This window comes from Typopeltis vanoorti, chromosome 1, assembly GCF_054136105.1.
Source record: "Typopeltis vanoorti isolate ZY-2024b chromosome 1, IOZ_Tvanoo_1.0, whole genome shotgun sequence".
NCBI classification, from domain to species: domain Eukaryota; kingdom Metazoa; phylum Arthropoda; class Arachnida; order Uropygi; family Thelyphonidae; genus Typopeltis; species Typopeltis vanoorti.
In genome coordinates, this window is record NC_143549.1 from 87,684,657 (window position 1) to 87,709,223 (window position 24,567).

The 24,567-nt window shown below is 35.2% G+C and overlaps 1 protein-coding gene across 2 annotated transcripts in view; it reads left to right on the forward strand.

The window, feature by feature from the left end:
* The first annotated feature begins 248 nt into the window (after positions 1-248).
* Positions 249-24,567, forward strand: part of LOC150110184 (uncharacterized) — a 50,573-nt gene continuing 26,254 nt past the window's right edge. The window contains exons 1-3 of one of the 2 annotated variants that reach the window (XM_090391944.1): positions 249-316; positions 2,794-2,865; positions 23,696-23,746. In XM_090391944.1, coding sequence (XP_090248070.1) covers positions 292-316; positions 2,794-2,865; positions 23,696-23,746 — 148 coding nt within the window. In that variant the 5' untranslated portion in view covers positions 249-291. The remainder of the gene's footprint in view (positions 317-2,793; positions 2,866-23,695; positions 23,747-24,567) is intronic. The other variant, XM_090391953.1, reaches the window with a different exon arrangement.

The following is a 24,567-nucleotide window of genomic DNA, read 5'->3' on the forward strand; positions in this document are numbered from 1 at the left end:
GGTCGAACAAAACATGTTGCGATGGCCTGAAAATCGTAGTCTCGATTTACTAAGCATTCGCAACAGTACTTTTTAAATAAAATCGTAATTTTTGATATAAATAAAACAAGAAAAATTTTTTTAAGAACATATCGCTAATGCTGTTTTTATACTTCTCTCACTTATATATGTATTTAACTTATATATGTATTTAATAATTTATATTTAACTTATATATCTCCACGAGCACATCTTTTTCTCTAGGGTTATACACCACTCCATCTGGCTGCTATTTTTGGTAACGAAGAAATTATGGAGGTGCTTATAAATAGTTACGGTGAGTTTTGGCTGAATAATTTATCCTTTTAATTAAATGACGTGTTCTTAGAATTGTCCTAACTTTTCTTGTTTGTTTATTTTAATTTATATAACACTCCTGAATTAGGGTTTGTTCCCCTTTGAGCTGTCAGATGTGGAATATTTAAACGTTATGGATTTTTTGGATTAAAACAAACATGAGTTAAGTGTAGATTCACATAACGGTTTTAACATGCCCATTTTAATGTGCATAATTTAAGCACATTAAAATTTATTCGCATTTTATACTTTTGCATGAAACGGTATTTTAAATGGCGTCATTACATTATAGTAGTTCGCATTTTTATTACTGCGTTTTCATTACAATGAGGGGTAAAGTGATCTCTGAATGATTGAAATGCATATATATCTCCAAGTTCATCTCCGTGGTCGTAAAATATCCTGATGATCTTTTTACACACTGAGCTCGAGTTCTGATTGGTGGGATGCGGTCCATTCTTCGAGTAGTATGCCCCCTAACAGACAAGAATGAAATGGCTATCCTCTTGCCCTCGAAGTTTCTGTATCACATGTCACGGAGGATCGAATTATAGTTTTCGACAAACGTAAACTAGGCTCAGATAAGATGAAGGGCAGTTCTTCCATTACTATTACGAGGAACATATCGCTAATGCTGTTTTTATACTTCTCTCACTTAATTGCCAGCTTGGATAGCACCGCGATAACCTTAGGCCTTGAAAGATGCCGCCTTGGTATAGTGTTCGTGAGCCTAACAACGGATTTCAGCTCGAAGGATGTTTGAAAGATATGTAGTAGTGAATGCTAAGAAGACGTATTATCTCCGTGGTTAGCACCAAATAGGCAGAACGAGTAGATTTATGAAATAGGAATCGATAATTTCCACTTAATAAATTACAATTTTAATACTACCATATGGATTTTACGAAAAAAAAATTTCCGTGAACTATTGTTTATCTTAGAAACATTTTAATTCTTTAGTGCAGTGTTATTCTGCTTTAACGAAAGGGAATTCCGATATTTTTGTCGCTAATGAAAATGTTAAAAATCAAAGCCAACGAAATGTATTAGCCATATGGAGATGCAATTTATTGCTCACAGGCATTCTTATAGCCTAACAGCCCTTTATCAAATAAAGTGGTAATAATGTGGTAATAATAATTTTGGCGTAGCAGATTATTTTTAATTGCTACAAATGTTATTCAGAAATTTAAAAAATAAACATAAACACTAGGAATGAATCAACAAACTGTAACTTTAACCTTTTTATCAGTTATTCTAATTTTTTCAATAGTTTTTGTGAAATGTAAATATCCAAATATGGACATTTACATTTCACAAAACCTCCGGGTATGTTAGTTTTAAATAGCCATGCAAAATAATTATACTAGAATTGATTAGCAAACGCGGGAAGAAATATATTATTATTTTGTCAGTTTCATCCATGAAAGATGTTCTACAGCACTAGTTACATTGTTTACTTAAAAACAGCCAGCATATGGAAAAATTGTGAACAAAAAACACTGTTTCCTTTACCGTACAGATATCTTTATGAATATTAAAGACTTACCGAAGCTACGTGGCATCTGTGATGCTTCCATGAAAAGGAGAATATTTGTTAAAATTAATTCTTTTGATGATGAGCTTGGTACGCATTATTTCTATTTATAGTTTTATTAATACTTTATCGTTATTGTTTAATTATCAACCGAATCATTATTTATTGTCTCTGATCCGACATAAAAGATTTATTTACTATTCACCACAAATGTAGCATTATACAAAATTTGACTTATCTCTCATCAGGAAGTTGATAGCGTTAGGTCAGATCATCCGGAATCGTACCACTAAATATAACATTTTACGTTCCAACTCAGGTCGCCAGTAAGCAAGTTGATGGTCTTGCATTGAGTGGAGAAATTCATCTACCACCTAAAGACTTTCACTAAATCCACAGTGGTAATCGCTTAAGGGTGGCAAAGCTTGGATTGGCGGTGTCGACCTCGGCCAATTAAAATGATATACTTGGTTGGTTATTTAGATTACACCCAAGCAACTAAGGCTATGAGGTGAGTATGCAGGAGAAAAAATCCTGTCGCCTTAGTATAATATCGGCTCGCTCATCTTTAGCTAAAAAGCTCTTATAAAATGAACCTGCCATACTACGACAAGAATCAAGCCTTTCTTTCCAACCAAGGATGCCGTTTCTACAGATCATTGAATTCCACAATAGACTTAAACTATTTCTAGTAAATGCATGAACAGTATGACAATTCGATGAATAGTTTTTATTATTTTTGTTGTAATGATTAATTATGTAAACGAATTTTTAAACTTTTATCCCTGTTTTGCTTTTCGCATAGTTCCTTCTTGCTTATCACACGTATAATTACTTATGACATCATGTTATAATGTAAGTTGCGATATATTGAAGAGTGTTGTGATTTATATCATCCTAATAATAAAACATATTTACAGGTGCCAATCCTAATTTGAGGGATTATAGTGGAAAGAAGCCTCACCAGCATCTACCAACCTGCCAGGCCGAACGTAAGCAAATTCTTGCTTCTCCTCTGCCTTCGTCAGATAGTGAATCTTCTCCTTTTCATTCTTCTAAAAGTCCTAATTTATTCTCCAGAACTATCCATTACTCGTTCCTACGGCCAGAAAAACCAGTTGTGTCATTTCATTCTTGTCGACTCTCCCAGCGAAAAGTCAAGATGCTTTTTAAATGATTCTTCTTCTTCATGTTTTCTTAATTATGGAAACGAATTTTTAAGTTTTTACAGACAAATTACGAAAAACAAATAAGTTGGAACATTCCTGTAAGGTGCACAACATTGTGTGTGTGGTCACAGCTTTAGTCCTGATTGAACATATTCGTGCGATTTTTATTTGGCTGTGTTCCTTAAAATGTCGCCATTCATATATCTCAGGGAAATTATAAATCCTTTATTTTATAAATTCCGGGAGGTGATTCCAAAGATTTTGTCATGATTTGATTATTTAATTTGAGGAAAATTTTATAATTTTCGTAATATTTTTGACTCATTAAGTGAGTTTTGTTTAATTATTCTATTTGAATGCTTTGTGTGCCTTTTTATGTAAAAAAAAAAAAAAAAAGTTTTGATGTTTTCAGTTTTTGTTGACTATTAAAAATGCATGTTTTAGTGCAAATTCTGATTTTTAGTAATTTGTTTAATATTTTCATTACTTTTTCAAATAACTTCCAAAATTGGACACGTCAGTAGCCAGTTACCCTGCAGACGTTCATTAATATTTGTATTGCAGCTCTTGAGATCATGATTCACGACCTTTTTTTTTTCTAAGTGTATCTTATTGACAATTTCTTCCCCCCCCCCGCAAGTTTTGTAAGTCTATAGCATGTTAGTGTGCCTTCGGCGAGTATGATCCAAAAAAAGCAGGGTAGATACCTCACATCAGACGATGAAAATCATGCGTCATTTGAATTGTGATGTGGTCGTTTGGTTCTTTATATACATCCAATTAGTCAATAGTATTAACATGCGCAAAACATACTTCTTTGATCTCAAGAATATAGTTCTTCAATTAAGAAATACTGTACCGTTATTATTACGACTACTGTCTTCATCGATGCCAATTTTTAATAATTTATCTCATATTTCTTTCATTGATGTGTAACATAATTAATATTATCAGTCAGATTGCATTTTCCATATCGTATTAATGTTTGGACTGATTTTAACAAAAAAAAAAAAAAAAAAATTGCTAAGCATATTTTTATATGCTTAGCAATCCTCGATATTACTTAGGTATTTTTGCATAATGCTTTGAAGCATAGTCCTCGTATACATATGATATATAAACGTATTGGATAAATTGCATACATGAGTTTTGCCTCATTATCATCTCTCTATTCTTATTCTACATCATTTCGTAATAGCGTTCTTTTGCCTCCCCCCCCCCTCCTGCAACTTTTGAAATCCGCACTTAGTCATCGATGCAATAATTAAACGGCAGGCAGCGTTTTCCGTATATACCGGGAGCACCGTCATTATTATGCTGCGAAATGTGTGCAAGTGTCCCTTGGCGAGTAAGTCAATCCAGTGGATGGCATGACTGAATGCATTAGTCTAGTCTTGTTTACTTCACTCTGACCTAAGCCTAACCCAGTATTGTAATGAGAACAAAAAGGATCTGAATGGCATTCAGCAGAAGAGAAGGCAGCGAGAGGACCTCTTCCCATTCCTCCGCCGTCTTCGGAACTCGCGCCAGTGTCTGACGAGATGGGCCCCCGGTTTTAAAAGCCAACAGTGTTGCGGATGAAAGAAAGTAACTCTGTTCATCAGTCATCCCGGCTGCCAGGATGGCAAGCCGAGAGAATCACAGTGTGAAGATTTGCACGAGGCTCCATAGCAACACGAGCTGCTCATTCATCACGTGCTGACAGCTGCTCAAGGTGGTAGTTTGCATCTGAATTGTAGGTAGAGAAGCTGCGCTTTCACCACAATCTCTGTATACTGTAGTGTGAGTAGCGAGGTACTTGAGAATGTAGAATCCGATACTGCGCCGGCGAAGACATTCGATTCGCGTTCAGAATCACGCGCCGGAGCTCTTCGATTTAAATGGCACCTCAGCCTGGTAATGGATTGAGTAAGGATGAGGTTTGAAATGGTAAACGACGAGGCGTTTAATCATCATTCCCTAAAGATTGCAGCATGGAGAAGTTCTTAAAGGAATTCGATTACATTTCGATACTTTTATTCACGTACGTAGTGCACTCTAAAATCTTTCTTCGTGCACATGAAGGGAAGCCCTTGTGTAGGACTGGTAGAATAAGTCGTACCTTTCGCGTAGACCGTATCGCAAAAATGCTAGCTTTTATTAGACCGTGGAAAATGCTGTTACATGAGCGAAGCACGGATTTTCCGAGAGGAGTTCTAAAGTTAATCTTGAGACGGGGGAGAAGATTCACGGTTTTACGGAAATTCCATCTAGCAATTCGTGGATGCTTATCTTCTTTTAAATGTCCCAAACTTATTCCTAACCCTCGTGAACTTTATGTTAAAGACGGGAATTTTATTGCACGGACATCGGACTTTCTTCTGGCTGCTGCTGCGCTCTCTTCTAAACGGAATTGCATATTTCAAGGCGGACGGGTGTCAGCTCGTATTATATCTAGCGCTCTGTATGATGTGCTTCGCTCGGGTCATCTTGGCTGTGATTTATAAGGCTATATTCCAGCGCAGCCGAAAATAAGTTTCTTGATAGCATAATAAACTTATTTACAATCTTAATTACACTTCAATAATCTCCGACATATTTTTTTCTGATATACATTTATAATGTTATATTTAGTGTTATAAACAACATTCTGGGTTTATCAAATCAGATCGGTTAGCGTATTTTGCCTTTATGTTTAAAGGAGTTTGTTTTTATTTACTGTGTTTTATTTTATTAAAGAGATTACAAAAGTGAGAATTTAAAAAAAAATGTATCATTTTCTAACAGTATAAATTGATAAGTATAAATAAACAGCTGCCCATTTTGTTCGCATCGTAATGATGCGAACAAAATGCTTATTGTTGCTAAGCTCTTTATTCGAAATTGTCATCAGTTATATAATTATAAACGTTGCAATTATTGAAATACCGTTATTATTAAGTTGAATTTTCAGTGCTCACTATTATTTCACGTAGTAACATATCTTCCAGCCTATTACTACCAAAAATTGGTTAATCTTCGTAATATCAGCAGGATTAATCAGAAGGATTTCATTTTCTGAATATTCTTCATACGTTTATTATTAGTTGAATTATATTTCTACGTAAACCGCAAAATGAAGGGGGGGGGAGATAATAGTTGTTTGCTTGTTTTTTTTTCCCTCCCATGAAGTACATTTTAAATTTGCAAGCACACACGCGATACACACATTATTTTTTGTTAAAGCGGTTTGAAAAATAAAATAGAACAACCAAGTAAAATCAGAGTTTTACTATAATTAAACCCGTGTCCTCAATCTTATACCTCATTAATGAAATTTTTTTAAAATTAATCATTTTTATATATTTATATTTCTTTATTATTTTTATTTTATTATTTTTTTTTTGCTCGCATGCATTTATAATTTTTCGTGTGCTAATAAAATTGTTGCTTAAAAGTATCGTGGACTCTATCGACAAAAAAAAAAAAAAACGCCGACAAATCATAACCGTGTTTCCATGCCCAGTTAAAATCCCATAACAGTTTATTTGAATAGAGGCTGATCTGTGTCACAACTCACTAACATGCTGTTTATGCTAATAATATGACAACATGTCATGCCGATTCACAACCTAATTAACTGCTAAACATACTTTAAAAAGGGTGTTAGGAAATATACCAAAAATACGCTAATTTATAAAACCAGTGAAAACAAAAGGGTTCTGCTATGTCATTACATTGGATGTGTTCTATTAATTAGTTCGGATATTTATCAGAAATATGAATTGAGTACGTTGTTGAAATATTAAACATATATTATATAAATATATCTATATAATGTAAATATGATACATGAAAGAACAAATTTTAAGGAGAAAAAACACTTTGAATCACAAAGTGTGATGATATTCACACGATTTATTCTTGGAAACGGTGGATGGTTTGGAGTTACCTCCAAACCGTTGCTCATTGATCTATTTATTGTTGGCATGAAATTTAAATATTTGTTTTTACGTTTATGGATGAGTACTCCGTGGGTTAACCCCCCCCCTCGTTCAAGTTAATTATACTATCATTTATGATAGTATAATACATGACTTTATGATAGTATGGTGCCAACTTGCTTATATATCTAGTCTCGAAGCTAATGTCTATTGTCATTATACAGTTGATCATCTTAAGATTGAATAAAACTATGGATATTTGTATTAGTCGATATAAGAGCCATTTATGTAGATATTAGCCTACTGATATCGAATTCTTCAGCATGTTTTTCGAAACCCGACACTTAAGTTTCACTGCAAATGCAGGGAAATGGTCATGTAGCGCCATCTTGTGGAGATAAAAATATACACTTTTCTATTTCATTTTATTTGACATTCACAGTGCACATGTATGTTCAGATATCATATTTAGCAAAAAAAAAAAAAAAATGAATGAAACTATTACACCATTTGCAAACGATCAGGAGAATTAAACTGTGAAATTTGTGCATTATTCTTGATTGTAATCGAGCCATATACGATCGATTGCACAGTAATTATTCTTAAGTATTTAATTTCTCTTAGATTATTTCTGCATGTTGTGTGTGTGCCAGGGAGGGAATCATGGATTCTCTCCAGTGGCGCACCCAGAGGGGGAGGGGGGGCAAGGGGCCCCGGCACCTCCCAAAGAAAAGGAAAAAACACTAGAAAAAATTCCAAAAATCTTTTCCTAATTAAAATTCATTTTTTTTTTATTTATGTTGTGTGCTACTTATGAATTAGCGATCACTGCAGATGCTTAGTTATAGGTCGTATGCGATGTGTAGTGTGTATTCGCAAAACGTCTATACAACTCAGCCCCCCCCCTCCCCCTCCAACATTAAATCCTGAGTGCACCACTGATTCTCTCTCTGAGTAATAACCTCCTTCCTGTTTTGATATCTGTTTAAACTGTTTGATTTACAAATTACTCATAAGCTGAAGCAACTTAATATTTTGAAATATGAGAGTTTAGATGAAAAAGGAATGCTTATAAAAGTTAAACCGGAAAGATAGTTTTAAATCATTATAAGAAAAAAAAGCTATGGCTCCGTGCTTCCAATTTATGAATCCTGAAACCTTAGCTGTACAGGTTAATGAAATGGAGAAATCAGATGAACAAATTTAAACATCTTCAATGGAATCGCTTTTGAATTTATTATATAAATTTCTTTTTAAGTGTAATTGCATTGCGACATGGTTTACGGGATTAATATTTACTGTATATATATATATATATATATATATATATATATATAACCCTACTAGAAATAGCAATAAAAGGCCATTCGTTTCAGTTACAGTTATTATTATTATTATTATTAGAGAGTAGGATAAATGATGACATTCGATTTGCTAATATTAAATGGCTGATAACAATTAACGGATCATGAGAATGGGATTATAGCTGACTGCTATTGCTATTACAAGACATTAGCAAAAATTATTTATTTGGAGGAATACATAAAACGAGTGCACACTAAATCTTTAGCATTTTGTAGCCTTTCATAATTCGATTTCCAGCACTCGAACTGCGAAATAATTCATACAACATTTTCATATTTGAATTCTAAACCTTCCATAATATTAGCAGGAAGTTTTATTATTTCTCTTAAATCGTCCAATGATATACAGCATTACGTTAGCACAGCAGTTTCTCAACATGGGTTTGATCATAATAACATAATATAATTACATTAAGATGGATTATGTGTATTCCGCCCTAACATTATGTCTAATAACGCTTTTAAGATCAGTTATCATGTTTGAAAGATCACTGCGGTCACCGAGTTTTTAACGAATGATAAGAAAATTGAGACTATTCGGAAAATGTTCAAAGGCGTTGTTTTTTTAAATTACGGCTAAAGCAATTAAGGTTATGCTAGCCACTCTTCCTATTTTGCTGAAAATCAATTCTCAGTTATTTTTCCGGAGGGAAAAAAATCCTACCGCCACCTTATGAGAATAACTAACCCATTCACTTGAAAAATCTTTATAAAGATCATTTTCATCCTAGATGGGATTTGAACTCAGATTTTTTCAGCTAAAAAAAGTATTGTCAGTATCCACTGAACTACCGAGGCTCTTTCACGTATGTTGAGGGATCCGATCCCTCAATACGCGAAGGAGTCTGGTTGGTGTAATGTCTTGAAATTAACTGACAAGGACAGACGTAAACAGATTTAATTGAAGTTAACAAATTAGTTCAAGGAGTATATTGCATAGAACGCCGTGTCGTATTGGCACTTGACTTAACCAGGCCCTACTTAGAGGACAGAAAAAAGAAAGCGAAGAAAAGAGAACAAATATAGGATTTATTTTGTATGGTTAGGTGAGAAAATATATGGCATAACTGTAGAAGAAATCTGTAGACACTGACAGTTTAAATTATTTTAAGACCAAATTAAACATCATTCTGCATATGGATGATTGTGTAAATTGATTATCATTAATAATATTGGTAGATCTTGATCTATTCATAGTAATTGGTATTAATGTAGTGATAAGGAATGGGTTAATATAAGTTATTATCATGTTACTGGATGTTGTATGGTTATTATTGTTAATAACAATATTGTTAATTATTATGATTAATCTTAATATAGTGATACGCAATTAGTTAAAGGTGATTAGGATGCCGTTTGAAATCTTGAACTGATATACTGTTTATTAATATTATAATTGTTAGCGACTTTCGTTGGTATACATATATAATAAAAATAAATTTAAAATAAATGACAGGAAATCATAGTGAATTGTTAAATAAACAAATAAAAAGAGAAGGAGAAAGAATGAGCGAGTAATCAGAAGCCGACTTATGAGATTATACGAGGTGGAGAAGAGACAATCCTTTGTTTCATGTATCAGTTTCGGATTACACTGCTGATCGATTATTATTACCTCGAACACGGATTAAATTGTTCTTCTTGTGGTTTTCCTTTTAAAAAAAACATAAACTCGGCTGATTTTTTTTTTTTTTTTTTTGCAGTAACCTTCCGTTTTGTGAACCCATCCATAAAACGTTATAAATTCTTAGTAGTACTTAATACCGTAGGTGTCTATAGAGTAGATAATCTAAAAACCCTATTCTGGAGATCAAATATGTTATCTTCTCCTTTCCCTCCCCCCCAATCCTCTGATAAGCAGGGCGATGGTCTTACACCAAACGATGGAGATACTCGGTATATTATAGAATAATTTATAGAGTTTATACGGTTGCTACTCTATCTACAATTGTGTGTCCTGGAAGAATTACGGCCAGAGTCACTAAACCTGTGAAGTCAATTATGTCTAATTGCGTGTATTTACTGGCTGGTTTGCGTTCTGCGAGATGAAAGCCCTTCCTGATTATGAGACCGATCCGTATGGATTGTGTCCTTTACAAAGATCTGGATTGGAATCCCTTCTAGGACGAAGAACGATTATAAGGGTTCTTTCCTTCGAGTTGGCCGATCTCATGACAGAGTTTTTCCTTTCGGAAGCTCGTTTTGCATTCTATAGAAACGCAAACTGGCTTAAAAGAATGCAGACAGTATACCGGGCTCGTAAGCATCAGTTGCTTCTGCCGCAATTCCAAGCAACCTTATAACCGGATTCAAGTCCAGGTCTACCGAAGGACAAATGATGTATCGAGCTCACACAAACGCAACAGCTGTTGAGCAGACTGTTGTGGTGGTTATTAGTTTAGTGAGCCAGGCAAGGCAAATATGTTGTGTGCCATTTCAGTTCTTCGTTAATTGATTTGAATAGAAATTTCTTACTTGTGTAGGGAATGAATCTATTTCATATTAATTTTACTGAATGACTTATATTGCACTATACACTATTAAACACCTGATCAATGCATATATATATATATAATTTTGCTAATAATAAATAATATATTGCTTGTGTTAATCAGCCATGACTCTTTACAAACAACGATTTTTTTTTAATATGTATTTTATGAACACGTACTTTGCTACAATGAAAATGAAGTGATTCCAAAACTTAAGTCTTAATTTTTATTTCGCATATCTTTCACTTTTGATATTAAATAAAATCCGCCACCTCCACGAACTTATTGTAGGAGTGCGCCCAACACAGCACAACTCGCTTCTATACAAAATAATCCACCACCTACACACACACACACTACGCCATCTGTCGTCCATTAATAGTATTTTTATCAATTAATTATATTATAGTCCGACCACATAAGCGGGAGTTCTCGTTGGCAGACTGCCAAAAAGAGTCGATTCATGTTGAAGGGGAGAAAGAAATAAGGTGATGAACGAATGGGTCAACAACACACGAAATCACGTGCTTTATAGGTAAATTTTTCCAACTGTTACACAAGCAAAATAGTTACCACTTTTAAAACTACAATGGGTCATAATAGAGAAGTTAATTTTCCGACGTGTAATATGGATTGATTACCCTATTATCGGAATGGATTCTCCTTCTTTTGACATGCGCAGAAGTGTCGCACGGTCTCGTATGTGGGTGTACTATATCCGGGCAATTTGCCTGTATGCATGATGGGAGGGAAAAAAATAAACAAGACAAAAAAATAAACACTACCAACCTCATTTGAGATTAGCTAATTCAGTCAGTTGAAAAAAGTTTACCTAAAAATTTTTCTTTTCATGACGGGGTTCGAGCTCAGGCTTTATCTTACGAATTGTGTAAACTGTATTCTGCTAATTGCGCTACCGAAGCACCACACCTCGTTATTCTTGTTGTGTTTATTAACTTCGTACATTTCACAGCCTTTTTAATTTATCCCCTCTTCACTTTAATGTGCGTTATACGCTTTAGTGGTTCCCCGTTGATGCTATTTATTATTTTCATAGTAAAATAGAGTGTTAAGCCTTCAAGACATGGTATCGTCTCTTTAATCATTTGAAATAAGAACAAGTCGCTCTTTGATTTTCGATTGTGACATAATCGTAGTGTACTGGTAAGGACATCGGTTTAGAAATACGTCGTTCACTTTTTCAATGGACTGTTTATTAGGCTCTCACCCTTTGATTTCGAAATAGTTGCTTACTTGGATACAAATCGACTTACCGACTGTCCTTGTAGTCAGTGGCTACAATTAAGAACGGCAGAACAAGAACTTATACGATCTGATATCCGGACGCTTAATTCATTTGAGCAGCACAAGATTCCTTTCACGTATAAGGTTGCTGTGCCTCAAAACTATAACTTTTAAGAGGTTCCCCCCCCCCCCCCCCACTGCTGAGTAAATATTAGGTTTAATAGCTTTTCAGGGCCTTTGTAATGGTGTGAAGCCTTAAGCTGTAGTTTGTCCAGCTTATGGGTAAATCCCGGTAGGCAATCGATCAACCAGATCCATCTCAAAATTGTATGTGTGTGTGTGTGGGGGGGGGGGGGGTCGATACAACAATAAACAGTCTGTGGTACTTACAGGCCCACTACCTGCCAAGCATCTTATCATAAACATACACAGGCAGGTCTCGACAAATTATGCAAAATCCTACTAGCCAAGCATAAAATGTAATCGCAAGAGCCCCCTTTTTTTTTTTTTTTATATGATACATCTCAATAAGTCAATAGGAGTTCTAGGAACTGATCAGTGTGCTGTATGTGTGTGTGTTTTCTAAAATTAAAACTATGTATTTAGAAAGTTATTTTTATTAAATAAAAACTATTCTATTTTGTCCAGTCTGCAGGTTGCTCTCCAGCTGGCAAAATCTACTCGCATTTGCGAGCATATATGTGGTGCTTCCGTAGCGCAATTAACAGAGTACTCACACAAACCGCAATTCGTAAGACCCCGAGTCCGAACCCCTATCATGAAAAGAAAAATTTTGGAGGTTCATTGTAGTTCGTGGAGATAGAGTTGTCGTGTAGGTGCCCTCCCTCGATGAGTCTTTGGACTCCTTGGAGGTGTCGCGTAATAATAATAATATTATTATTAGCAGATATTTTTGAGTTCTTAAAAGATCTCTCTTCAAAGGCCATTGTTATTAATTATGAATAATGTCAAAATTAATAATGCTAGCCACGCAGCTGAATGAGTAAGTTAGCCATTTGGAGACTTATAAATTCGGGGTTTGAAAATAATATTAAAATTACTGTAATAATCAAGACTTCGCCATTTGTAATAATTATATACGTTCTCTCGTCTATTACGTACTTCTACTACCCTGCTTTGTCTTTAATTGCTTTACTTAATATTCGAGAATGGTCGCCTGTCCCTATTTATCTATTTCTGCTGTATCTTATCTCTCACGCTCTATAGTCTAACAAGTTTATTTCTATATATTGAGTGCGAGATTATGAGATCTTAAACCAAAGACAAAGCAGATATTGTTAGTATTCCCTGCTTATATATGTATATCCTTAACTTAAATTAGCATTGGCTTAAATATGAATCATATAAACTTCAAAATTCTTTCCCATGGCTTGTCTTATATAGGCCCAGACCTCCGTTGTACGCATGCGCGCGTCTCTTGAAATTGGTCGCGTATGACCAATTCTTCGAACATGTTGATGACATTCGTCGCGCATGTTTAGAATTCTGGCAAGTATGGTCCCCTATTGACTTTTGGACATGATGACGTCATTCTTCGCTGATCTTTGGAAATTTCTATCTATAGCAATTCTCAGAATTCTTCACTAATTTTAGCATTAGACTTACTGATTTAACATTACTCATTAACCTTACGCGATGACGTCATGCGCCACATTATTTTAACAAAAGCTTAATACAATATTATTACAGAAAAGATTATTTCAGAGATTTTACATTCCTTGTGCACAGTACTGAAAGGAAGATGTGGTCATTTTTAGAATACATACCCAGAAGGGGGGGGGGGCAAACTTAATTGCCAATCAAATATTGACTCGTAATTAAAACAGTTCCTTAACTGTATCTGATCAGCTTTTCAATTAAAACGATGGCGTGAATACATTTATTTGAAGTATGGTATACTAACGAAGGAAACGTAACTTTTGCTATTCTCTACTGATTAAAACGCATTTTGCGAATCTCTCAATCTACACGCCGACATTTACAGTTTGATTTAATGAAATAAAGTATTTTCTCTTTCTAGGAAACTAAATGTCAAAAAAATGATTTGTCCCATCAGTTCGATTCCGATTTCGCTAACAGTTTTTACCAGCTTGACGACGTCTAAATAAGATCATCTTTCTCTTCTTCTTCTCTTTCTGACATCCGAATTTCCCTCGACTGTATCCGACATTGCCTAATACTGCTTTAAAAAAAATGACAAAGAAAATACTATACTGCTGCTGACGGCAGCCCCATTTAGATGACTTGCCCCTCGACCTGTGGGACACGAAACAGCCAAAGACCCCTATATTTCAATTCGTTCCCCTTGTCATGTCCGTACTCCTGTTTACGTCAGCAAAATATGTCCTGAACAGTCCGGGAAGACTGTGGTTAATGTGTCCGAGCGTGGCCAGTCCCAGAGGCCACGGATGCCGCATCTGTCGCCATGTTGACTTCAATCTCGTGTCATCCCCACTGGGAATCTAGCGGACGCTAAGGGAACCCGTGAAGAATGGACATTGGGAACGTTAACGCTGTGTGGATGGTCCCGCGAGGAATATCCCGCCAATGACTTGTTTCATATCAACTAGCTATGTTCTAGTGAAAATTAGCCGCGCGTAGAGCACGAGGGATGGTATTTTTGTGGTTCAGTAGTCTGTTGTCGGACTAAAGCCTTAGCTGCCATGAAGGGACCATCCAGCTTATTGATACATATAACAACGTTGGCGAGAAACGAAATAACAGAGAGAAAAAGTTCTGTCGGAAAAAAAAAAAAAAAAATTCCCCAGTCCTTAAAAGTAAGTGTTCTATTACCCCAACCCAGGATTACGTAATAGTTGAAATAATTCGTTACTAGTTACATTGAGTTTCGCTGTGTACAATTAACTAATCTCCGCAAAGTACAGCTCAAACAAGAAAAAAAAAACAAATTGTTTACTTTTCATAATTTTAATTTTTATAAGTAACAGTTTGAAATATTAACAAGCCATTTTTGTTTGGAATTTGAGGTATTAGGGTTGATAAAAAAACTTGTTAATACTGCTGATCCAACGCATTCTCTCTCTCGGAGCAGTGTTTAATATTCGTCCAGTTTCATTGTTACAAAAAAAAATGTAAAAAATAGTTTGCAATGATTTCAAAATTTCTGGCTTCTGTGATTTTAATATTGGATCTTTGATACAGTTAGTTATTCCTCTAAAAATAATTTCATTGGTTTTTAATTTATTTCAAGCATACGTTGTTTTTTTTTTTAAATAAACAATGGAGGAAAGAAACTTGCTTTGTAAAGGGTGGGGAGGGGGTAGACATTACAAGAGGTACATGCCAGTTGCGCCTCTTTTTTTTTTCCCGCCCTTCGACCTATTTTTGAACTTCCAGTTAAGCATTTAGAAAATAAAATCGCACGATGAACAAATTAGGGGCATATTACTATGTACATGTTTAGAATCATTGTTGAACAACTGAAGGTATGAATCGAGCGGGTAGCGTACCCATTGTCCAACCAACAAGCTGTGGATTCGAATCCACCGTGGACATGGCTGTTTGCGATGTCTTTAGGTGTAATTGAATTTCCTTGCTTGTCGTGAGACCACCATCACGCTTATAGGAGGCCTGAAATGGCTTAAAAAATTTCTGTCCCTGATCTATGGAGTGGGGGTTCTGTATTATCTAACCCTTAGCCCACCACTGGTACTGTTGTACTATATGTTTACAGCCTTTCGTGGGTGGATTTCATTTTTTATTTTTTTTAAATGTACTGCAATCTTGTGTTTTCATCTGGTTTGTCTGTTTCATAGGAAGAAACACGTCTACACGTCTGTAGCTCATCTTAAAATGTTGTTACCAAACCAGAGGGCATCATATAAAAGCCGCTTGCTTGGACATGTAATTTATGTGAATTTGATTAAAATAATTCACTGCTAATCTCGCTCTTTTTTATTTTATTTTATTTTTTTTTTTGTATCAACTAACAGTTTGCAGTTTACTAACAGGGCTTTATATTATAATGAATTCCACTCCTGTAATTCTGACAGTTCTCATTGTCTGCTTCATAGAAAATCCTCCTTAACGATCTATTTGATTTTTTGCATGCGAGTTTTCTTGTGACGATGACGTTAAGAAAACACGCAACCACCATGTCTTCTTTAAAGGCCAAGTTCAGACATTGAAATCCACCATTCCTCACCTTGGTTGAGATCTTATTCGCCGGTTTAATTGTGATTTACTGATTATGTACACATTCCTAACAGAAATTTAGAGATATATCTGAATCTGATCTGGTTTTGATTATAGCTACCCATCGAATCTCCAGGGCGAGCAGACAAATGCGATTGTCTGTTTAACGAATATCGTATACTTAGACTCGGTCCATTTATGTAATTGGTGTCTCTTCAGGTGATCCTGCAATGATCTAATAAGATTTCAATCTGGTGATTATCTCATGCCATGGAAGATGGATCAAATTCGTAAAATATACCTTCAACCAGTTTGCGAATGTTTTTTTTTTTAGAAAAGATCGGTCTCGTATGGAGATGGAAGTTGTTGTTTTTTTAAATTCCGAGTGTCCATTTTTCATCCCTTAAACCCTGTGGAGAGCGCACGCAATATACCAGCCCCCCCCAAAGCTAGTTCCCGGTTAGGCAAGTGGATTGCTCTCAAATTGGCCGCGGACTCGTATCGTATACTACAGGTATAGATGTTTCTAAATGTCTTTAGGTAGTAGATAACTTTTATTTCACAGTGTGAGCCAACCACTGCCCTCTTTATTGAATGTCTGAAGCGACTTGGAAAAAGTTCCATGTCTGGTCTCCAGAGCGGGATTACCGCCTGATTAACTAACCTTTAACCATCCATAATATAAATGTCTAATTAGCTTATCCTTTGGGGTTGCTTCGATCATAACTCCAGTCTAACCATTCTGAGAAAACAGCCGCCATGAGTGATCTTCAGTACCAAGTTTCACGAGACATTGCATAAGCCCATAAAGTGTCCTGGTTTGGTTCTAGTCTCGGAATGCAGAGTAAATCAACTTTTATCCCCCATAGACACACATTCGCATTCATTGACTCAATTCTTCTGCTCTTTGGATCTTGGCGATTCCTGGACAAAAAGATTTACGTCCCGCTATTCAAACACCATTGTTCTATTTCTTGAAGAATTGTATCCTGATATTGACATCCCGTATCTTGTGACCAATTTCATTGTAGACTTCGGCTTGTAGAGATTATCCATGGCTTTGTTCCTGTTTCTATGGTATCAGCTTTTCTGCCGATGGTGAATTTGCCGGTCTCATATGGAAGCGACAAGATTTTCTCACAAGAAAGAAAAAACATCTTTAGGATAGAAACAATTAGTAGACGATACACTTGTTATCTGTCTTGGGCTAATCCTAAAAACAGCCCAATTTTCTCTTTTATTCATACGGAAATGCTATAACTGATAAATGTAGTCCGAACAACAGTGCTTAGTCCGATCGCATATGCTCTCCTTTTACAAACTTTTTTGTGGTAACCGAATACACCGACTATTGAAGTTCATTGAAGCACATTAGATCACATGAGTTTGAAATTTGAACAATAACCGATTAACGCGCATTCGCAAGCCTCTGAATAAATATCCATTAGAAAATGCTGAAATGTTTCTTTGGGTGAAAAGGGGTTATATTATAGAGATATATTGTTCTCACAGGTGACCTCGATTTTATTTCGACGAATTCAAAATTAGAAACTTAATATTTAGAAGTTGATACATGGGGGAAAAATTATGCAAATAAAACTTCTAATGTACTCGTAAGTGTTGCGTTGTAATTGCAAACGAGACATCTAAAGATGTCTCGTTTGCAATTTTCACTAATCCTGCTGTGTTTGTTAACGTTCGGTTAATTATTTTATTTTATTTTTACACTGGAGAAATATAAAAAACATTTCAAATATATGTCTGAATATTTTTCCGATGTTTTGTTTTACATTTAAGATGTTTTTTGGTTTTAACATATAAAAATATGAAATTAAATTCGAAATTTGAAAAAAAAAATGGAATTGTTATATTACACTATGCTTAATCCAGAAAATTCAATACTGTTCATTCAGTTGAATAAATTTGACCTTCTCGGTGGGTCAAAATTTGTAAATGTCTGCAAAATTGTTCATATTGACATTCATGTATTTAGTACTATTATTAGCGAATGTTTTATATTTAATGCATTTAAGTTTTGAGATCCATGCTAACTTTTTGAAAAAGAGGGTGAAATTCTTGTGGTTGCATTGCCCTACCCAAATGGAATCAACATTCTTTTCCGAAATTTATTTAAGCCAGCGAATTAGGAAATAGTTCTCATCTTACTTTATGTTGCTTTTAAATGAATGGTTTTCTTGTCTGGCATGAAAAAGATGAAATATGCGTGACCATGAATTGTATTGTATGCATTTTTCCCTTCAGCCTGTGGGCTGATGGGGGTAGCCATATGCTACAATACCAGGGAGATGATTACGAAGCAAGGTGGTTTCCCGTTGCCTTCCTTGCCGTAAGTATATTTATGACTGTAGCTATGTGTGTTCACGGGACCCCTTTGCCTGTTTTGAGGGATGAAAAACCTAAGTTACTTGGAGAAAAAAACTTCTACCTCCGTTTGAGACCGGTTAACTTATCTTTAGTTGAAAGAGACCAGATAAAGGTTCCTCATGTCACCGACGGGAATCGAACCCAGCTCTTTCCGACCAAAGGGCTTCGTCTATACCGACTGAGTTTTTTTTTTTTTTAGCAATTTTATTATCAACTTTGGCAATTATTTACATCGTAATGAATTATATATATATCGAAATACAATCGTTATATCATCATGTCATAATGTAGTTGTTACATTACTGTTCTCTTAAAATGTGTGTTCACGGGACCGCTTTGTTCCGCTTTTTTCTCTCTCTCTCTCATTTGGGTTTAAGATACTCTTTCCGCTTTGTTCGCTTTTTTTTTTCTTTTCTTATATATATATATATATATAACTTATTATACATTTAACAAACTGTATATTCTACACAATGAATTATATATACCACCTGTACAGTGAAATAACATTCATATGCAATCATTTACAGAATTTCTTCTATTATATTACAAGTGGCTGTTATAATAATGACATACAAAGCTTTCACGTATGTTACATAAAAATCGGCGTCTTGTAATTTTCCTGATAGTTTTTTTTTTTTTTTTTTTTCAGTTAAACTTGTAACACTGAGTTCGCTGTTTGTATTGAAGTAGGAGAACACTCTTTTTCCTGCGGTAGGAGATCTGTTCCAAGTGACTCAGTCGCTGTTTCCTCTGATGGAGGTGGAGAGTTAGTATCCTTCCGATTTTACTTTAGATTTGCCTCATTTCCACTAGGGAATGATGAAGGTGTCGTTCTGTTGTTGGTTGGAGGGTTCTTCTGATGTAAGGTTGGAGTGAATTGGTGATCTCTTCCTGGATGTAGAGATGTAGTTTCAATATGGTTCCCGGACTGTCTTCTCATCCATACGCTTGGTCGCACCTGTGTGCCCAAATTGCGTACATCGTTAGGATTAGAACAATTGTTTGCACCCTGTTTATATGTTTTCCTTTTAGCCAGAATATTTCCTCGTTGATTAGTTGGATTTCAGGAAACCATACGGCTTTCCAAGTTACTTCTGCTTCTTTGCAATATATCATTAGGTGGTATAGTGTTTCCGGTTCCTGGCAAAACTGACATGCTGCATGCCCTTCAAGAGGTATACCTTTAGCCACTATCCACATCTTGGTTGGCAGGCAGGCAGGCATGGTGCACTTTAAAGAAGAAGGTTTTATACCTTGGATGTATTGGGAGCTTGAAGACATCGTTTAATACCGGACTGAGTGTGATTTGTCCTCTTCTTAATTCTCTATGTTGTGGTATGGGAAAGGTTGTTCTGCTTAGTTTGTAGTATGTTGCTTTTGTTTTTTGACTTATTAAGGTTTCATTGCTGATGCGCTCTGTCACATATGCGTATCCCTCTGCCATCTCTGTAAACATCCTGGGAACGAATCTCTGGCATAGTGCTGATTATTCTGTGTGGAAGGCATTTCTGTAGGATTGCTATTGCATATCCGTGGTATGACTTCGTGTTTGCTTCTGTGGTCTTCGCTTTATTGATAATTGTTTTTAAGTGGATATTAAGTAGACCTAGACTTCCGGCTTCTAATCCGTGAAAGAGTGTTGTTCTCCTCATCGGTTCGTACCGAGAGCCCCAGATGTAGGTGGCGCACAGCCTGTGGATCTTGTCTGCCCATTGCCCATGGTACGGGATGTTTACTTTATACCAGAGGTGAGAGGATAAATATATGTTGCATATTCGCGCTTTTCCTCTTACCGATAGTTGTCTTGGGCGCATGCTACGGAGGTTCGAAAATGAATTAAATTCTTAAAATAATTAATTTAAGAAACGCTGATCATTCGATAAAAATATCATAAGTTGTATGAAAAATGAACTTTCAAAATTGATATCTAGTATGTGTAGATTATATAGTGGATGTTATTATAGAAGGCAGGCATTCTGTTTTCTCATAACAACAAAAAATAGAACAGGAAAGAGACGCACATAAATTATGCTGCATGATATACCTACTGATAAAAAATATAAAAAAAAAGGAAAGAAAAGAAAAGAAAGGAGAAATGTGATTAACGCTTCCATAGATACACGTATTTCTTTAAAAATTCTTATGCGAGATCTCTCTAAGTGAATATTTTTGAAACTTATCTGAATATAAAATAGAAATAAGAAAATATCTTAAAAATTCATCGATAAAGGATGCATTCTTATCTATCCAAGCGACTCTTTTCTCAGTACTTAAAGGACAGTTTCTTCTGTCCTTTAAGTACTGAGAAACGAAAGTACTGTCTTTCGTTTCACATAACCAAGGACTTTTTTTTTAATTAATATTATTATGCAAACATTCCTAAATTAGAAAAATTATCAGTTATTACGGAAAATTGTGTATGTTTATATACTATGATATTATTCCTGTCGATGCCATTTAATCTCATAAATTTAAAGTTTTAAATCATTGTTTAATGGACATAACGCATGTTAATGAAATAGTTTTATCCTCTAGCACTTATCATTCTAATGCCTCCTGTTTTGTTTTTCGTTTATACCTTTCGCTAGTCTTTCCTCTTGCCACCGTTTCTAATGTTCTGCTGATTCGTGCATCAACAAAATGTAAATTATGTGTTCACAGTGTCTTACTTTGTTCCCAAATAAAATTACAATCTTACAATCTGTGGAACCAGATGCTGTTTTTCGATTTAGACATTGACTATGTTTCAGTATTTGGGTAATAACACTGCGCAAGGCTCTGTCATCGGCTGTGAATACTCGAAATCTGAAATAGAAGTTTTCTTAAATGTTTGCTCACTATGCCAGTTGAATTTCTTCCACTAAGCGTGACACTTACTTCCGTGTTGAAAAGTAAGAATACGTTTGTAAATAATTTTTTTTTTTATTCGAATCCTCTCTTTTGAAGAACGACATAATAAAATTAATGGGCCAATGATTCCGATCTGCTGAGTGTCCAGATTCATTCTTTCAAATAGGTCTCAGCGATGATGCTATTTGGCTGGAAAGACCTGAGCCCGAATCCTGTCTAGGACGCGAAGAGCCTGTATGAGGTATTTTCAACTGAAGGGGAGATAACGGGCTTTCCCCTCCCTGAAATTCGGGAATTTCATTCCACAAAACAGCAAACGGCCAGAAGAACACACGCAATTTATCCAGCTAAATCCAATACAACCAACAAATATGCCTAAACATATTTGAAATAATAAAAATTCCTGTACACTTCCTTGTGTGACAGTGGTTCGAAATGGATTCAGAGTACACCGTTTTGCATTTTTTCGCCTTTCAAAAGAGATATCCAGATCTTTCAGCCAAAAGGCATCATCATTACCAAATGAGATATGGAAACTCGCGATTTTTACAGTCATTTTAATCATATGTTTTAAGAAACTTGCAGTTATTTTATATCAACTAATATTATGCTTTACGTTATCAAAGGTTAAAATATTTTAATCTTGAGCTTTAACTGAAAATATACGTATTTTCCCCCCCCCCGTTTTGGCCAGATATCTCGATGATAATTAATAACCAGATGCTAATAATTTTCAGCTGATCTTTCATCCGTAATAAACTTTCACTCTTTTCCCTTTAGTTGAAAAGGACTTGGTTTTGTTGAAAAAACTCTTGTAGGTAAAACCTTTATAAGAGTTCTTTCAGTTTGAAATGAGTTAGATAGTCTTACGGAGATGACAGGATTTCTCTCATCATAAATACTCGACTTTTCATCCCGCAAACACATCCAAATTAAAACAGACTGGCTAAAAATACACGCAATTAACAGATATAATATTTGTTAATATAATATCATAGTTTTGTTGCTTGGGCCTTAATTACGAACCCTTTATGACATTTACCTGAAATCAAGAGAAAACATACAAATGATGTGTCATCGCCTAAAAAATAATAATGCATTGTTTGATCCTGATTTCTTTATTGGGAACGCTTACTGTATCATCCCTGCAGTGATCCAGGGGATTGAGTACTCTCTAAACGGAAAATTCCCTGTCCCACTTTTTCACCTTCCATTAAAGAGAAAGACACAGTTTTTAGTTTAATAAATACGTTTTGAATTTTTTTTTCCTTTGCTGTTGTCGTTTCCAAATTAAAAGTTCGAAACGTCTCGCATTATTAGTATTATGAACAGGTAGATGGATCGTGTTTAGATAAGGTGGAAGTCCTGCTCTGAAGAATGGAGAACAAATATAATTTATGCCGCTTCAGTAAGCAACGTAGTGATGGTTTAAATACCAAATATAGCAGCAGGAACTAAACGTAGATGAATAATATAAAATATGGAGCCTGGCGAATTTTTTTTTTTTTTTCCAAGTTAAGATATATAATCACTGGCATTATCATCCCATTAAGGTTGAGGATAATGAAACTTTTGCGCTGAAATAACTTTTAGTGGGTGTAATCTAGTGAGACAGATACTTGCTATTATTATTTGTTTCGTAGTGTAATCTCGATATTGAACTTGCACAGTTTCAGGATCTTGTAAAATTTCCTGTTGTCAGCCAGAAAAAGTTAATATTCTGCCAAGCTACACAGTTTTTCTGCTTCAATGGACTATTCTGTCGTTAGTGTATGTGATGTTTAGAATCAGATATGCGCTTTTCAAAATGCGAAATATGTGTGTGTGTTGCGTGCGCAAGTGAAAAAAAAGGGGGGGGGGGAATGAATTGCTAAAAGAAAACTCAGATTTCATATAGGGAATCAGAAGATTACTTTTTGAGGAATACTTCTATGTTGATATACGTACGCTTGAATCCTCCCTAAAGTACCCCAACCTTTTTTTTTTCACTTTGTTTTTACAACTGAAGTTGTGTTAGTAGGAAACAGTTTTTGTTGCAAATAGACAAACTAACCTTAGGATACACAAATGAAGAGATAAAATGCGTGGCCCTTCATGATGCTTTAGTTAATCCTGTGATAATCTAAGTACACAAAAGTAATTGGAATGATCATGTATTGTCATTATTTTGCTATTTATAATGAAAAATGGAAACATGGACTTTTTACTGTAATTATAGAAACATTTTTATTTCCAGATTTTATATCGGTTTTCCCAGAGCTTGCTAGAAATACACCTAGAACAAATGGTGAGTGGGTTTTATAAACAGAATAACTTTTTTTTTTAATGATTAAATGCATGGCGTTTTCTCACTGGTTTTGTTCTTAATGTGTACTTTTATTATTAATATACATTAAAACGTGGGCAGTTAAAAGCAAAGTGATATGGAAAACATATCATTTTGCATTCCAGAAATTGGAATGTAAAAATTGCATTTCACTTCTAGTTTCAATCAGGATGAAGTATTGTATGCATTATCTCCCTTGTAATCAGCTACAACCCGGAGATAATGACGCAAGGTGGTTTCCAGTTGCCTTCCTTGCCGTATTTCTATGACTGTAGCCTGTGTGTTCACGGGTTCGGTTTGCCTGCTTGCGGGATGAAAAACCCTGCTGTCCACGCCCAAGACCGGCTAACTTGACTATGGCTGAGGAAGATTCTTAAGCTCCTCACCTCGTCGAAGGGAATCGAACCTAGGACACTCCTTGCCCAGGCATATGGTCGCGAAGCGCAAAGCCACTAGGCTAACCGCGCTGACTTATTATTACATACTGACTAAAAAAAAAACTGACTGCGTGTTTATATCAGAAATTTCTAAAATTTAATTTAAGCAGTTATTTTTTTTTCCTTTTCGAAATAGGCACAAAATCATTTTGAGTTTTTGCTGTAGAAATCTCTAGTAGTTTGTCTAATTTCTGACATTGACGTAATCCCCTGGAAAATGATTTTTCTTATTACTTTTATTTCTCTATCGTTTATTTGTCATTCCGTAGTTTTCAGTTCCAAATTCCTTTGATGTTGCTTGATGTTGACGAGTCTTGCTTGATTATATAACTAGTACATTGGTAA